General features: G+C 40.1%; 1 protein-coding gene across 8 annotated transcripts in view; it reads right to left on the bottom strand.

Moving 5' to 3' along the window:
- Window positions 1-17,286, bottom strand: part of dysf (dysferlin, limb girdle muscular dystrophy 2B (autosomal recessive)) — a 72,703-nt gene that overhangs the window by 7,554 nt on the left and 47,863 nt on the right. For all 8 annotated transcript variants that reach the window (XM_058394636.1, XM_058394641.1, XM_058394640.1 and 5 more), the window contains 10 exons: window positions 11,183-11,281; window positions 8,717-8,848; window positions 8,254-8,409; window positions 5,217-5,308; window positions 4,628-4,798; window positions 4,053-4,195; window positions 2,564-2,703; window positions 2,020-2,108; window positions 1,832-1,927; window positions 1,431-1,572 (listed from right to left, as the gene is read on the bottom strand). In XM_058394636.1, coding sequence (XP_058250619.1) covers window positions 1,431-1,572; window positions 1,832-1,927; window positions 2,020-2,108; window positions 2,564-2,703; window positions 4,053-4,195; window positions 4,628-4,798; window positions 5,217-5,308; window positions 8,254-8,409; window positions 8,717-8,848; window positions 11,183-11,281 — 1,260 coding nt within the window. The remainder of the gene's footprint in view (window positions 1-1,430; window positions 1,573-1,831; window positions 1,928-2,019; window positions 2,109-2,563; window positions 2,704-4,052; window positions 4,196-4,627; window positions 4,799-5,216; window positions 5,309-8,253; window positions 8,410-8,716; window positions 8,849-11,182; window positions 11,282-17,286) is intronic.

Raw genomic sequence — 17,286 nt, 5'->3', positions numbered from 1 at the left:
CATGACAATGCCAACATGGCAGATGTAGTATTCTCAGTGCATAATGTACTTACAGTCAGCTGTAGCTACTGAATGGAAGGCAGTATGTAGCTTCACAATACGCAATATCAGAAACATGCTTTGCCTTGGTATTGTAACTCATACACAACTGTGCCTACACATTGGTACTCTTCATTTCAAAGTTTAGAAATCTACTAAATAAATAAATATTTCATTGCATTAATTGAATTACTCTGTCTTCTATATTCTGTCCTAAAATGTATAACCTCCACAATGTTATACATTTCTTTTCAGCTAGTTGCTCAGCTCTCAAATCACTTTACTGGTAAATATTATTTGGAGAGAATTTATGGGAGAAATGTAGTGAGAGGGAACATAGTGTAAGTGAAGGAAACAATGAGAGGCAGATGTAAACAGATAGAGCTTGAGAGTGAATGAGAAAGAGCAAGTGAGAAAACGATGGAGAGAACGTGAGAGGGAGAGAATTCGACTGTGAGTGAGAGACAGAGCTGAAGTGAGAGCAGGAGAGAGAGAATAGCATGACAAACTTGCTCGGATAGAGTGTCACTACTACCCCATTTCTACACCCAGCCGCCAGACAGGATGCCATCAGTGTGACAGCACAGACGCCGTACAGTAGCAGTGGTTGATGTGAGCAGCAGCACTGTAGGGATAATGAAGTCACGCCCTGCACCCGTAAACAAGCCCTGTCTGTCCGCCTGACAACCATGCAACGGCCAATCAAAACAAACCCTCACACCTAATCTATCACTCTCCTTTTAATGCCCACAAATGACTTTCGTAATGTATCGCTTCAATTGGAGCGTACTCCAGAAAACCCAGAGCCAAAAGTGGATCTATCTACTGACAGCTGACATAATTGCCCACTCTGGGTGTAATGGGTGCAACCGCTATCTTAAATCTTACCATAACTGATCTGTTGCTTGCCAAAACCTCACTCTAAGTGCCCTGTCCATCACAGCTGTTTTCCCTGAACCAGGTTTGGCTGGGATGCGTGGCAGACATGCTTTGACGATACTTCTTGTACCTTGTTACAGTATGAAGAGAGCAGGCAGCCAATTTCTGAAGTCTGAGACGATTTGTTCTCTTGTACTTGCCTGCTCTGAGGATTTCCATCACGTAAAGGCTTTCTGTGGCAGCTTTAAAGATCACTTAGGGCTTGTGGATTTGCCCAGAGAGCCTTACCGAAGCCGAATGACTTGATCAGGCCTGGAATTTAGCTTTCGGTTCTACTTTCAATCAGACAGCTGACACCAGTTAGGGAAGCTGATGTAAAGTGATTTTGCGTGTATCATGCTGGCCAATTGACAATGACAATCTTTTACCAAAGGTACTGAAAGAATAATGAAGAAATAATAGTAGCTTGCTTTGTGTATAGACTACAGTTCCTGACAGACAGTGAAACTCACCTTTTTGTCAACAGTACAGAGTTGTTCAGCAGGTAAGTAATGGAAGGGAAAGAGGAACCTCCAGTTAAAGTTCCCCTCGCCACCCAGCGAGCGATAATGCACATCCGTCTTCTGCCTGTTCCCCTCGTGTCCTTGCATCCATCTGCAAGCGATAAACAAAATCCGCAGTTACGCCACACAATATGTTCACTATGACAATGTCATTAGGTTTGACAGATCGCTCCTGTTGCCCTGCAACTGTGTTTGTTTCCGCAGTTCACTCTCTTCAGCACCTTACTGCTACTATTAGTCACATTGGCAGCAGACAAACAAGAAAATGTGTGGCATAGGAAACAATAGCAAGCAAAATTACACATCTCCACAGGCTTAAAAACCTCATTAGAACGTCAGGACGGACGTACCCTTTCACATAAATGTCACTCATCCTCTCGCCTGTGACACTGACGTCATCGAGTATCACATCACTCGTGTTCCATATGATGCAGCGGAGAAAGAACCTGTAGAAGAAAATTTTTCAATAATCTCCTGGAAATGGACAAAACTAATTTTTTTTACTGTAAAACATGATAGTTTGGTTCTTGGATCTTACTTCTTCGCTTTGCGTGGAGTGATGTTGAAAGGTGGTCCTGGGGGGCCCATGGATTTAGGGAAAATATCTACCCACAGCTGTAACCGTCCCTGAATACGAGTATAAAAACGTGTCAGTCAGATGATAATATAAAAATACCCAACATTCCAATATGAGAGGTATATATACATTACAATTTGGTACTTTAATGCAGTACCTTAGAATTAAGAGGTTCTATCTATGTGTTTAGGCAGAGAGATTTGATCCACAATAATCATATAGAACTTTCCATGTTTACACTTTACAATTCTGGCATTTTGGCAGACGCCCTTATCCAGAGGGACATGACCTCATTTTATACATCACTGGGCCTTGCTCAGGCTCCCAGCAGTGGCAGCTTGGTGGACCTGGGATTCGAACTCACAGTTAAGCTACCACATCCAACATTTGTATTTCTGGTACTTTTAAGTCGTCATTTGACTCAAAATAAATCACCTTTACCATTTCAAAATGTTGTACTGTTGCACCCACTTTTATTTTACAAAGAAAACAAAATGAGTGTTACCTGTTCTATGTCAGGCTGCAGGGGGCTGTATAGAGGCCTAGTCTCCACATGTTCAGTCACAAGGCCTTGTCTCCTCAGCACCAGCAGAGCCAGCCGCTCCTCCAGTGGCCCAAGGTGAGGGTTTACTGGCTTTGCCTCATCTACAGCAGAAATGGAGTGACAGACAGATCCATCATCATTGCATCAATATTATGGTGTATATGTGTAATGAACGCATGCATGTAAGTGATTTCCGGAATGTTCAGAATGTGTATTTTTTCAGCATACCAGGAAATTGCTCCAGCCAAATGCCTTTTTCTGGTTCTCTTTTTTTTTGTTAAAACCTAATACTTTAAAAGTGATGTGCAGTAAGCATAATATTCACCGCAATATTGTTTTGTGCAAAAAATATCAGGACTTGACCCTCATATTTGAGCTGAAGTGGGCAATTGAAACACGTCTTTATAAAGTCATCAATGAGACGTTGGGAAAAGGGGGGGGTTGAGCGGGACTGTAAAGTAAATTCATGAAGCATTTCATTTCTATGGTCTGAAGAGTTTATCCTTCTCAGTTCTCTGGATGACCCAATGATTTCTGTGTTGATCTAAGAGGAGATTTTTCCTCTTCCAAGACAGAGAGACTAAGAGAGAGAGACAGAAAGAGAGAGAAAAAAAAGCATTCTCCTCTGCTGAGTTTATAGGCTCATACCCTGTGTCACATCCCTGTGGGAAACATGGTCAGGGTGTGGAGAGGATAGAAACACGAGAGGATTGGAGGCACACGGTTGACCATGAAGAAGCTGGAAGTCCACAAAAGGCCACCTGACAATCGCTTTAGCATGGGTCACTATGGTTACGTGGAGGGAAACAAAACGAGGTAGTATTCCTTGGTGGTGAAACGGGAGCCGGAGGATGGAGAGAGTGGAGAAGCCCACCACAGTGTTGACCTTGGCTTGGTCAGACTAGCGCACTAGCGCACTGTAAATCTGGAACTGACCTTGGAAAGATGGCTGCTGGAGCCCGTAGTCTCCCTGACTGTGTGCCTCACCTCAGTAGCAAAGGAAAGAGAGAAAACCTCAGTTTGGCTTTATTTGTTGGTTATTGTGTTTGGAGTTTTAGACAGAGGAAATGAAAGCCGGGACACAGGAGGGGATAATAGGGAAATAAGTGGAACTCTAATTGCAAACTCCTCTCAGGTGCGTTTCTGCAATGAGGGATGTGGGATCACTGTGGGAGGAAGGATATATATTCTGTTGAAAAATGTCCATGCCACTGATGTTGTACATTTAGGCAGGTTTCGTATATCGCAGGGTGTTTGAGTTGGACCGCTGCTTTGATTAGTTTTTACTTGTGACTAATACACTCAGCTGCTCCAAGGAAAAGACCTTCATTTCTTACCCTCCCATCTACTCCCTAATAAATGGCATCTACACACACACACACACACACACACATTACATGTTACAAATGAGAAATTTAGTGACGTACATAGTGCGTATGTGTGTACTGACCGAGGTCTGCAGTGGTGTACTCATGGCCTCTAAAAATCACTCTGTCGTGCTTGTAGACAGGCAGTTTGTAGTTTCTTCTTTGACATAGACGATGGAGCAGCTGGGTGGGTTTCATCTGATCTCGCCACTGGTTCACTCCAGATCTGTGTGAGTGTCAGGAACAGGCATATAATACAGATCAGATGTTCATAATCACACAAATACAATATTATTTCTCCAGGCACATTTTGAAATACGGTGTTTAATTATGAGCACTATTACACTAGCAGAAGTAAGACAGGTTCATTTTTTTATGCTTTTTTTTGCCTCAGAGGTTTGTGAGATGTTGCAGACTAAATGTGCCAACATGAATTGGAATATCTGACAGTTTAGACCTTGTTGGGACGTTTGGCTGATTCCCAAAAGGAAATCCATGCCATAGAGATGCCATTACTGAGGTTACAGTTAAGGTTTAGATGTAGCATAGTATTAGTACACTGTATGAATAATAGTGCCAGTGGAAGATCCTCATAAGGATTAGAGTATAAACGTACACATAATAAACGTGTGTGTGTGTGTGTGTGTGTACTCCTTACACACAGTAGGACTGGGGAAGGCCACAGCAGGCACTGTAACGTGAAAGGAAGCGGTTCTCCAGGTCAATGACAGTCTCACCAATCTTTTCATCTTTAGACAGCATGTCATAATCATACAGCATGATCCTTAGGTCTTTTTCCAGTGGCAGGGAGCACGTCAGTTCATACATCCTGAGAAAAAAAAAAAGTAGTTAGTAGTTGAAATTTACTTCTATACCATGACTCCTGACTCTTTGTGTTGTTTGACTCACCGTTCTTCATAAGAATGAGGTTTTAATCATTTCTCCATTCATGTTCTAATCAAATGGAATATTCTTATTGAGAACATCAACCATGTCCTGCCATTATCTGGTTTGCATCAGTATGAGTTGTAACTTATTAGTGTGTAATGACTCAGGTATTACAGAAATAGTGATGTGACTATTGCTAAGAGTATAGCGACCCCTGCTGGTGCCCCTGCTTAAATTCCCTTCTGATATACTGCACTGACAGAGTACAATCATTTGCCTGCATGTGCATGAGCAACAAATAGGAAAAAGAGAGAAAGTGTGTGTGTGTGTGTGAGAGAGAGAGAGAGAGAGAGACTTACTTTCCAAAAACTGGGTTCAAGGTGCAGGGTATGTAGTTGTCATGATCGTTTACTGATTTCTTCCCTAATGTGATCTTGATGTATGGGTCACACTGTGTATAGAGAGAGTGAAAAGGGATCCATCAAAGTGTATTAACACACACACACACACACACACACACACCGCAGCATATCCATCAATGTCCAGCACATACAGCAGCAAAACCTCTCTTGACTCAAAGTAACCCCGCTCTCACTAGTAGTGTGGAAAAATCATTCGACCTCGACGATAATTGTAGGGTTCAGAGGAGGCTAGTGCGTGTGTGAAATGTTCCATATCATAACTCTTGACCTGAGTAGGTAATGACAAAACATCATCAGAGCGTGTTCACAGCTAATGACTCACAGGAGAGTGTGGAACTTCAAAAATCCTCCTGGGATTTGGTTCGCCATGAAAATCCATATACACTATTAAACTTCGCAGTAGAATTTCGACAATATTAACCTGTTGTTTTTAACTTCACTATTATAGCAAATGACATACAGTTGATGGTTTTCTCACAAAACTATCATGTTTCCCTCAAATATTGCACTTTTCCACTAATTAACCCAAGATACTGTATCTTTAATAACAATGGTATTTATAACACAAATGCATTATATGTTGGCGAATGGAAGTTGTGTTATTTGGCGAGTATCAGTTTTATTTCATTAATCAGTTATTGAGAAGCTTATCACTGATCTTTCCAGCTGTTTCGCAGTATCGTGAATTATACTGAAATAGATTCACATGTAAAAAAAAAAAAAAGAAAAAAAGAAAAAGAAAACTTTCAGCTGCTCCATATCCAGATTACATTTTAGCAGACAATGCCAAGAACGTCTACATCTACATCTAATTCAGGGTGTGGAAGCGGTTTAGATATTTTAGCGAGATAGTGTCTAAAATCTAAAGTCTAGCACAGAATAGCGCTAAATGCTATTAAAAATGTACAATATATAATATTGTAGCTTAATGGTTTGTTAAATCTGTTGACGTTTCCTTACAAACTGCTATTAACAGTATCGCTATGAGGGCAAAGACACCACAGTAAAGATCATGAAGCTGAAGCTAAAGAAATGTTTAGTGTTTTTATTTTTTAATTTTCTTCATTATTATTACTTTTTTTTTTTGGGAATAATTTTAGCCAGAGACTATTCAATTGTGTTTAGGCTGAGCCATGACTTGTTTGTTTCTGAAATTGCAGATGCACCAAATGACTTTACCAGGGCTTGATGATTATTGTAAGTACCCTTACTTACTTACTGACATCTGAATTACTGACATTTGAGCCACATAAATCAAGTCTGTTTTATTTGCAAAGATATATTCAATATTTGCACTCCCACATATACGACTAGGAACCATGCTCAGAGCGTTTCAAGACAATTTAATTTTTGATCCTTTACATTAAAATTAAATTACAAAATTGCATGCAAAATTAGAGCAGAGAGAGAGAGAGAGAGAGAGAGAGAGAGAGAATCTAGTAGAGAGACATGTCTCTGACTAAATTCTGACGTCTGAAGATTTTAGGAACTATAAAATAGTCTGAACTGAAAACTGGAACATTTCTAGTGTTTATAATTGTAAGTGTGCTAGGTTGAAGTGGTGCTATGTTTTCTAGACGTGTTTTTACAAAATGGATTATTCTCATCTCTAGCCTGTTGTGGATGTCTCTAAATCCAGCCATGACAACCAACACCAGAGCTATTTTAGGTTGGAAAAAAACAAGTTTGGTATCCTCCTCAAGAGAATTCCTAATCCCAAAATTCAATATAGACTGTGTAACTAGTGTGTCACATCTTGTTAAGTCTCATATAAGAGCTCATCTTATTGGCTGGGTTTTAAAAAGGTCAGAGGAAACTGGGTCAGTGTTGATCCACATGCTGCTCAATGTGACATTGCCTGTAAGCAAAAGGTGCCACTGCTGACTCCATAGGGAGACGATGACTTCACCAGTGCGATGTGGCTTTGTTGCTGTTCATCTATGTATAAGCAATAATAACATGAACTAACTTGTTTTCTGGATGCTCTAGAACATTATAAGTAACATGGATAAAATATTACATCATTCTTCAATAAATAATAATTGTTATTGTGCATACGAGGAATAGAACAGTCTTAAGAGTGGTAACTGCCCTCTGCCTAATATGGGGCCTGTGCTGGTTATATTAATATGCTTTAATCTTTTTTTTTTTTTGTAACAGTGTTGGGAAACACTACATATACCTATAATGTTCCCTTTTTTTACGCAAACAATATGTCAGCTCATATTGTTGAATTGGAGTAATAAAAAACTGAGCACAAAACACAGGACAAAAATGACTGAAAGTCGAAATCATAAAATCTCACTAGCTTAACTTTATTGAATAGTCTGCTAGCAATGATAATGTAGACCAAATAACCTCAGTCCTCACTTTACAGATTTAAACTCTCCAGCCCTTTTTTTTTTATTATTAAAGATTTATGTAATGCTTAGGAATGGGTTATGATTACCCACTAAAAGCAGTCTTATATATATTTATACATATTTATATTAATCCTGTTTACATATGTCACTTTAATACCTGCAATCACTGTATACACTCATTTACTAACATTGTCTTGTTCATTGCACAAAGTCAGCCTATATGTTGTTTGTCTGCACTGTCTTGTCTTGTCTTGTCTTGTCTTGTCTTGTCTTCCTGTGCACTTCTGTTGTATGTCTAGTTCTTAAAGACTGCACGTTAAGTATAGTTTAATTTTTTAGTTTAATTTTAATTTTTAAATTATAGTCTTAATTTTTTTATCTCTATGTTTAGCTCTATGTTTGTCTGCGTCGCTATACTTTGTCTTTGTTATGTGTAGCACCTCTGGTCTAGGAGGAACGTTGTTTCACTTCACTGTGTACTGCATCTGCTATATATGGTTGAAGTGACAATAAAGCTTCTTTGACTTTTGACTTTGACTTTCTTCAAATAAAATGAGGTAATCATAATGGATGCACGTATTCTGATGATCGAGTAACAGTGTAGCACTCACCTTGCCATTGGTGTCTTTGGGCTGCAGGCCATAAGCCTGAATAATGTACACCCGAAGTAAACACAGCTCTATGCCGTTAGGAGGAAGGAGACAGAACTGGCGAGGGGGTAAAGGGGCGGATGCGCTGTCTGATAATGGGTAGATCTTGAACATGCCCTGTATAACAAGGTAGGAGAAGTGAAATTAAAGCAAATTCTACATATGAACACATAGTCATTACACATTTACATGATTTGCACTGTAGTGATCACTTTCCACATCAAATGTTCCAGGTTAAAGAGATGGAAATGTAGCCAGTTGAAAATAAAAATCCTCAGACACTGTTAGAAAACCTGAACATCTGCATATATATTACCTCAAATGCAGGCAAGGATACAAGCAAAACCACTTATAGTGTTTGAGTGAGTATCATGTCATTGCGTGACAAGCTTCACTGACATATATGGGATTTAAAAGATTTCACCTTGAACTCTCCGACAATGGAGGGATCATCACTTTCACTCTCCTGAGTGCGCCCGCGGTAAAGTTTGAACGTCTGACAGAAATCTGCCAGCTGCTCAAAGCCGTCAACTTTTTCCAGTTCAGTGTCATACACCTGCAGAGGGAATAATATTGAGTGAGTGAGAGAGAAAGAGAGGGCGAGATGCCTAGTACAGAGACCATTTTTGACTTGTGTTGAAGGGCTTGAAGATGGTTTGAACTGTAAAGAAAATGAAAAACATGTTTTTACTGCAGGTCCTGACTTAATAGATGGAGGCATTCAAAGAGACATCAAATGAATACAAACTTTTGCAAACATAGAGGACAGAGTTTTTATAAACGGAGATATCCTCCATGGAAAGCGTTGAAAATATACTTACATAACAGTTACTGTTCAATGGATAATTACACCACATGTTATTGTATCAACTGCCAAGATGATTTTAAGTTCATGGGCCTTAATTGTAGGTCTAAAATTTCAAACTTCATAAAACAACCTTAAATGTGGTTATAATTATACGTGTAAAGGTATTAAGGCATTTTCTTTTAACAAGGACATTTAAAGATGTTATAAATGACTGATGCACTGAAGGGAAAATATGCATTGCTGTAATATCGATGTACCACATAATTTAGCTACCTAAAAAGGCATTGAACAGGCCACCCAGGAGACAATTTATTGATGAGAGCAAGAGCGAATATCCATAAATAGTCTGTGTTATTCCAAATGATTCACTCAGAATCCTGGCATCATCCCCACAAGCAATGTGCGACGTTGCACGCATCACACAAAATCTCTTTTCTTCTCTGTCTCTCCGTCTCTCTCTCTCTCTCTCTCTCTCCCTGAGGCACCATTCGTTCAAAATAACAGCTGATCACAGCAGTTCTGAGTGAGAGTTGGTGTCAGTGTGACTTGTGTCTCCTCCCTGCTCAGAAGCAAAGCTCAGCCTCAGATTTTTTTTCCTTTTTTGCCAAACTTTCCACACAAGAGCAAGGTAAACCCTGAGAAACAAAGGATGGCTGGAAGGCTGTCAGACTATGCTCCTGGGATTAGAAAGGATGGAAAGCCTGGCTAGGAGAGCGCAAGATTGTGGTGGTGTGGAACAAGTGGGAATGAATTGATGATGTCAGTAGCTGAGCCCCTGTCTGCTCTCAGTTATCCCCCTGCGGCATCCCCGACGTGAATTCATCGGAAAAGTTGTCAGCCGAGGGGCTGCTTTCTAAACAGACAGGCTCGTGGGAAGTGGGCTGGAGTGGACTAGAGGGAAGTGTACACTTGAAAGACGGCACGTGCTGTCCCCAAAGGCTCACAGATCTCTGAAGTCATGCTGCAGAGCTAATGTTACTGCGGCATTAGACAATGTTCCCATTGCCGTGTTGGTTTTGTTTGGCAGTGCATGACACTGATGTGATTTCAGTTGAGCAATCTATCATACTGATTTAATACTGTAAGTCATTCAGTGATGATGTTTATTTCTCAGGTCTGCCTATACAAGCACTGAAATTAAGCTATGGCTCCTAAGCAGTACCACCAAGCTTTCTCCTTATTGTCAGTAAATAAAATCCTAACACTAGCGGTCCAAAGTCATCTCAAATGGCATACTATGCACTATATATATCTTTTTACTATTCACTACTTAAGTTTGCAGTGCCTGATTTTTGTAGGGTCATAACATCTCAAATCAAACAGCAATATTTGCACTAATCAGAAACCATATTAAGAAGAAGCCTTTATTCATCAAATGTACATTACAATGAAATTCTGTTCTTTACATATCCCATTTTAGGAAGATGGAGTCAGAGTGCAGGATCAGCCATGATACAACACTCAGGAGCTGAAAAGGTTAAGGACCTTGTTTAAGGGTCCAACAGTGGCAGCACTAGAAGGCTAACCTTCCAAGCAGTAACCCAGAGCATTAAACATTTGAGCTTCACTGCCCTTGACACCTACAACCCAGATATCTCACAGAATTTGAACAAGATGGTCACACTAGGAGAATGTGAAGTGTGTCATTTGAAGGAAAGGCCTGCTATCACCTAGGCTAATGGAAACTGGTAGGTTAGTGGTTAAGGTGTTGGACTACTGATTGGATGGTTGTGAGTTTAATCCCCAGGACCACCGAGATGCCACTCCTGGGCCCAAGAGCAAGGCTCTCAACCCTCAACTGCTCTGTTGTATAAATGAGATAAATGTAAGTCACTCTGGATACGGGCCTCTGCCAAATGCTATAAATGTAAATGTGATGCTACACATATGTGCCTGTATAAGTTAAAGAAATCTGTGGAATTGCATGGATTTAATAGTTTTGGAAGAACCACATGTTCACTCCATGTAGTGGAGACTCAGTTGATGAAGGGAAATTAATACAAATTAAAAGTACAGAAAGTACTATCACCTATTATTATTTTGCATTACTTATATCACTGTCTACATGTTTGTTTGCTTTACCTGTAGAGTGTCGAGTCCTTTCTCCAGATAGCTCCCACACTTTTTCCTCTCTCCTGTCGAGGCATAGAACTTACTCCACCAATCCATAAAATCATCCTCCTAGAACAAGAAAGAGGCATCAAAGCAAATAAATGTACTAAAAGTAACAGAATTTTAGTAAATAACTTTTTTAAGCACACACGATTGTCTTCGTAATAAACCTCACTTACCCACTGGATCATCTATGTCCGGTAAGTAAAAATTTAAGTTAAAAGGGTATGGCAAAAAAAAGTGATTAAAGGACTGTGCCTTATACAACTAGACTGTTCATGCACATGCAAGAGTGACTGTGGCAATGTCCACAAAAGGCCTAAGGGGTGGAGGAGTAATGAGTGGAAAGAATTTTTTCCAAACTTTCCGTTCTTTCCACAGTAAACGAAACCGAATGACAAATCCCTCACAGGTGATGAGGCTAGACTTTTAGGATGTAATCTCACATCTTTCAGTAACAAGCTCCTGGCTTTTACAATCTGTGGTAGGAATTGACTCGCTGATTTGTGCCAATGTTAAATGCGTTCACTCCCACTGATAAAAGTGGTCACCTCTAGGCCTCATTTGTGTGATGTGAGGGATGTGGAAAGTGTTTGGTGGGAAACTTTCTAAAGGTGGCAAGTAACAGGCGTGTTTCATTTGGGCCAGCACCACATTTCCCACCAAACGAAGGACAAAGCAGTGCTTTTAACATGAGACTACGCCCTCTGCCAGTGTTGCTGCCACTACATGTAAAACAAAAAGTATATTTCAGTTTCAAAATGAGCCAAGGGAGCCATCATCTTTAGCTAAAGGGCTTTAGTTAACTCAGCACATTATCCAATTGCTGTTGACCTTCAACAAAGACAGTGCTCTGTATGTGTGTGTGTGTGTGTGTGTGTGAGCAAAAAACTGACCAGCCAGAAGTAGAGGATATATGTATGTGTCTGTAAGCGCATGTCCATTATAGAGAAAGATTCAGTGTATGTGAGATCTCAGCTCTTGCCCAGCTCTCACACGCTCTGTCCACCCACCCACACACACACAGACACACACACTTGCTCTCTGTTCCAGAAGCATGACATGACGCTGAATCCAGCATTCCTTTGCCTGCTATTTTTCAACTGTGTCAAGGGAGGAAAAAGCAGTAGTGGGAGAGGAATGATAGAATTTGCTCCTTATTTTCTCTCAGTGCGGTCGTGGCGCATGTCAGCACAGCATGTGTCAGAGTCACCAGGCACAACGTGTTTAAGTGGTGCCAGTGAGTGTGTGTTTGTGTGTGGAGGGTTGTGTGAATTTAGGCCTAGCTGTGTGTATGTATGTGTGGTGTGTGCATGTGTATGTGTGTGTGTGTGTGTGTGTGTAGAGTAATAGGGGTCCTTATTGGGACCTCTGTCTGGCCAATATTGTAGTGAGGTTGTAGTATATGTTGTATATGAGAGACAGAGAGAGAGAGAGAGAGAGAGAGAGAGACAGACAAAGAGACAAAGAGCTAAGCAGACTTTTATCACTGTCACCAAATGCTACTCTGGTACCCCTGTTGCAGTGAGTGAGGACCATGTGGCCAGCAGGGCAGAAATGTGGAACTGCTCTTCACAATCAAGTGGAAAACAGTGCAAACAGAGGGAAGAAAAAGAAAAACAAACACAAAAATGATTAAATGGATGTCAAAAAGAGAGACATTCATTTAATTCAATTACTGGCGACAAGCCACAAAAAAATGAGAGCGCAGAAATGGGGGCTTTTCGGGTGAGCTGTATGTTGGGGATTCCCCTCTCAGGCAACACAGCACATCTACGCAGAGGCAACATGAATGAGGCGGGGGAATAAGATTGGCTGCGTGGTCCACAATTGCCATCGGAGCCAATTTGGCTATAGAGCAGGCTTTCTAGTCTCTGAATAGTGCCTTTCATAATGTGTGTGTGTGTGTGCATGCCTCTTTCTTTACATTCACCCACATTTACCAGTGGAATATTTGTAGGCGAAGGCAGTCAAGCTTCCATCATTGATGGTGTGTGTGTACTTTTATGATTTTATGGGTGTATATGTGTATAATGAGGGGCCATGTGTCTGGGGCTTTTATTATGAATGTTATTGCACCATAGAGGACAAGACGGGTGTGTATGTGTGTGCACTTAATAAAACCTATCAACGAGCCCTTCCGTTGAGGGCTTCACTGTAGTTATGGCTAAACGCCATAATCATTTGCTCCGGCTTGCCAGAACTTGTAGAGGAATAATACTAGACAGTACAGCAGAGCCAGGCTTTGTGTGCCAGCTGCACATTGCCAAGGTCGCTTCATAAGTGGGCAAGCTGCCTAATGTTGATACAAGGTGGTCGAAACAGTCAGAGTGAAAACAGGGCACTCTGTCACCCTTCCAAAAATTAATTCATGTAAAACTTGTAAAAGGTGCCTGGTACTATTCGCAATTCCAGAGGTAAAGGTTATAGGGTTATAGCTAGTTTAAAAAAAAAAAAATCTTAAAAATAAATAAATAAATAAATAAATAAATAAATAAATAAAAGAAGCTGCATGTAGCTTAGTAGTAAATGGATTTAAGGTAAATCCACAGATTTTAATGTGTAGATTGTTTTGAATATACTGTACTGGAATTCCAGATGTTTGGCCTGAAAGGTTAGACGTTTTGGCTTTTTCCAAAATGGCCTCAGGAATTTGCACAGTGGTGGGTGAAAAATTAGTTCGGGCTCTGGTGCAGGTTGAATTCCAGACATGAAACTTTATCTTGCAGCCTCTTTTAAATTCAACCTGCTACCTTTTTCTGTAAGTGCATAGGAACCAGTAGAGGAATTTGTAAACCTTTATATTTTTAGGACCAAGATGAGCCAGTTGGATGGCAAGTATATATATAAATATATATATATAAAAAAAAGTGAAGAAACAAAGAAATGAAATATACACTCTGACCCAGGTTACAACTCAACACTAGAAGCACTTTTCATCAGAATCAAGAGGACCCTTTAAATAACCTTTAGCATATTTGGACACACTAAAGAAAATTCAAAATTGAACCAACATTATGTTTTATTAGTGACCACAATTTTGGCTCCCCCCCTTCCCCTAAACTTCTGAAGTTGTTTTGGATGTCAACTATAAAAGACGAAAAATGGAAAAATCATTGAAATGCTTTTTACACTTTGGAATGTCTGGAGGCTTGGCATGTAACGGGTCAGCAGTGTTCCATGTTTCGCAATGACTGCATCTTAGTGAAACAGGCCTCTGTTTGACAGTCATCATAAAAAGTAACAAGTGATTGTGATGTCTGTTGACATTGGAAGTAAGGAAGTTCAATTAGGCAGTCAGATATAAAGAATAGCCTTATTTTGTGAATTTTACCACAGTGCTTAGTCAGTTAAGGTCAGTACTTTTGACAAAGTTCAGCATCCCGCAAATATGGAAGATATGTGTAGTAGTGTCACGAATACAGGATGAAAATTAAGGCGCTGATTAATTTCATGTAGGAAAAACAAAATGCAAATGATTGCTTTGCCAGATATAGCAGTTCATTGAGAACTACTAAAAGGATAATAGTTTATGGATTCTTTATTAATTACTCTATGCCTGTATGAGCATGGCTTTGTAGATGATGACCTTCTAGAAGAAACCATATTGCTGGATACTGTACAGGCTGCATGATGATCTCCCTACATGTGTGAGGGGTCGCCACAGTGGACCAACTGGTCCGCACAACAACTTGGCACAGGTTTTGCACCTGATGCCCTTCCTGATGAAACCCTCCCATTTGTATCCGGGCTTGGGACCGGCACTGCATTCAGTGGCTGGGTTTTGGGCACCGGCTGGGAATATTCATTTATTTGTGCTGTATATTTGCATTTTCCAAGAAGCAAAATCATGCCACTGAGAGTAGTATTGCATTGCTTCTCTCTGTAGGTGAGCTGACTGCATCCCTGACAGATTTAACAAGCATAATTCCCCCACAATCAGGAACGGTTTTTGAAGAAGTACTTTTTCATTAAATATTCCAAACACATCAACTCAGTAGCTGGTTTCTGGTCTTATTCTTTCATTTTTTTAATTGTTTGTGCTACGTCTTCATCTTTAGTGAAGTAGAAATACACCAGACTACCATTAAATCGTTGCAGATTTGGGAGCTGTTTTTGCTTTGAATTTCTTTGGGGGAAAATGTGGAAAAAAATTAAATAAATAAGAGTCCTAAACAAGAGTCTTAAAATCAGGATTCTTCAGCAAACCAAGAGTTAGGCCTAAATCATAGCAGCATTTCAGTATTAAGGTTTATTTTGTGAATGTGGCACAAGAAGTAAAGCTGTTTGTAATTTATAATCAGCTTCAAGACTTGAGTTCTATCCTAATTTGGGGTTTATGCTGTTAATGTGAGGTTGTTTGTACATACATTAACACAGTGCGGACGCACAGCGCAACTGCCGTATCACGAGCTGCTAGGTCCACCGCCCTTAGTCCAACAAGGCACAGCAAGAGTGGCGTCCTTGGGCTCATGTAAAGTCTACATGCAAATTTCATTAGTGGAAAAGTGACTGAAAAGCACCCCCTGCCCCTTCATCTGCTCCTGGCTTTGGCTTTGGGGGGATATACATTGGGAATCTTTTAACAGCTCTATTTACTTTGGCTCTATCAAAAGAGAAATTTCAGGTTTTTTGATCATCTGGTTTGAATATTTTCTAATAAAATAAATACTTTGCAGAAAAAGAAACCTCCAAGTCTTGGCTTGGAGAGTCAGTGAGTGCTACATTTGGTGTGTGATATAAACATGCATTTGTATCAAAGGGCCTGCGTAGTGTAGGACTGCCTGACTCACGAACAGTTATGAAGACTAACCAAACCTCTAATGCTATGGAAACTGGGTCATATAACACCAAAGAGTCTTACCAAGCCATCTTTCGCTCACACAGTCACAATTAGTCACACATACACACACATACACACACACACACACACACAAATACACTGACTCACATGCACATAACCCATAACTCTTGAAGACAAAATAGAAAGAAATTGAGCCCGGTGGTGAAATCTATTTGGCTTTCCATGTCTCAACATGAACGAATGTCGATCACCTTGTTTTATCAACAAAATGTAATAACAATCTGTCACTAGGGGGTATAATGAAACAGGACAATCTGGAGTCAGATTGAAACTATTCTACCTATTGGCTTGCCACAAGAAGAGCATGCACAGAATCTGAGCTCAGGATCGAGTCAGGGAACCACAGAGCTGTGATGTGGCAGTGCTGTCCACTGTGTCACCATGCCACCCACTAAACTAATCTGAAACAAATAAGATTAGGGTATTACAAACACTTGTTTAATTTAACAGAGCTTCAAATAGAGAAAAGATTCTTATACTTGATGACTAACATTAACTAGCTTCCTATCATTCTGGTATCCTGAAACCAAACAGCGGGATGTGGTAGCTTAGTGGTGAAGGTGTTGGACTACTGCTCAGAATGTTGTGAGTTCAAATCCCAGTTCCACAAAGCTGCCACTGCTGGGCCCCTGAGCAAGGCCCTTAACTCTCTATTGCTCAGTTGTATAACATGTAGAGTTGCTCTGGATAAGGGTGTCTAGCAAAATGTTGCATTTAGTATAAGTACTAAATTCAAACACATCAATCTTGCAGACAAAATGTTCACTTGCTGCCTAATATATCCTACCCACTAACAGGTGCCATGATTATATATATATATATATATTTTGTATAGTAGTGTTAGAGTTGCAGTGTTAACTTCACAGTCCATAATCAGTGATATATGTTTATACACAGCACACGATTCCATTGTTGTTTATGGCTCAGCACCATTACTGAATAATTTGGATTGAGTGACGCGTTCAGCGAAGTAGAATTTTCAACCTGTCCAGTTTCAGTCTGGTGAAAAAACCCCACCTGTATCTCTTTCAGTTACTGTGGATCATACACATCACCCATACAAATGCACAAATACATGTTACAGGATACACCTTAGAACAACCTTTAAACTTTAGACTTTGGACTGTTATCCTTCCAGTTACTGTAAAAAACCTTCTTTACCTAATTAGTACAATTTATGACTGGTGTAGACAGCAGTACTCTGGAGCAC

Source organism: Hemibagrus wyckioides, linkage group LG07 (assembly GCF_019097595.1).
Source record: "Hemibagrus wyckioides isolate EC202008001 linkage group LG07, SWU_Hwy_1.0, whole genome shotgun sequence".
Classification (NCBI taxonomy): domain Eukaryota; kingdom Metazoa; phylum Chordata; class Actinopteri; order Siluriformes; family Bagridae; genus Hemibagrus; species Hemibagrus wyckioides.
Note: the sequence above shows the minus strand (reverse complement) of the source record. Positions and strands in the feature narration are given on the sequence as shown.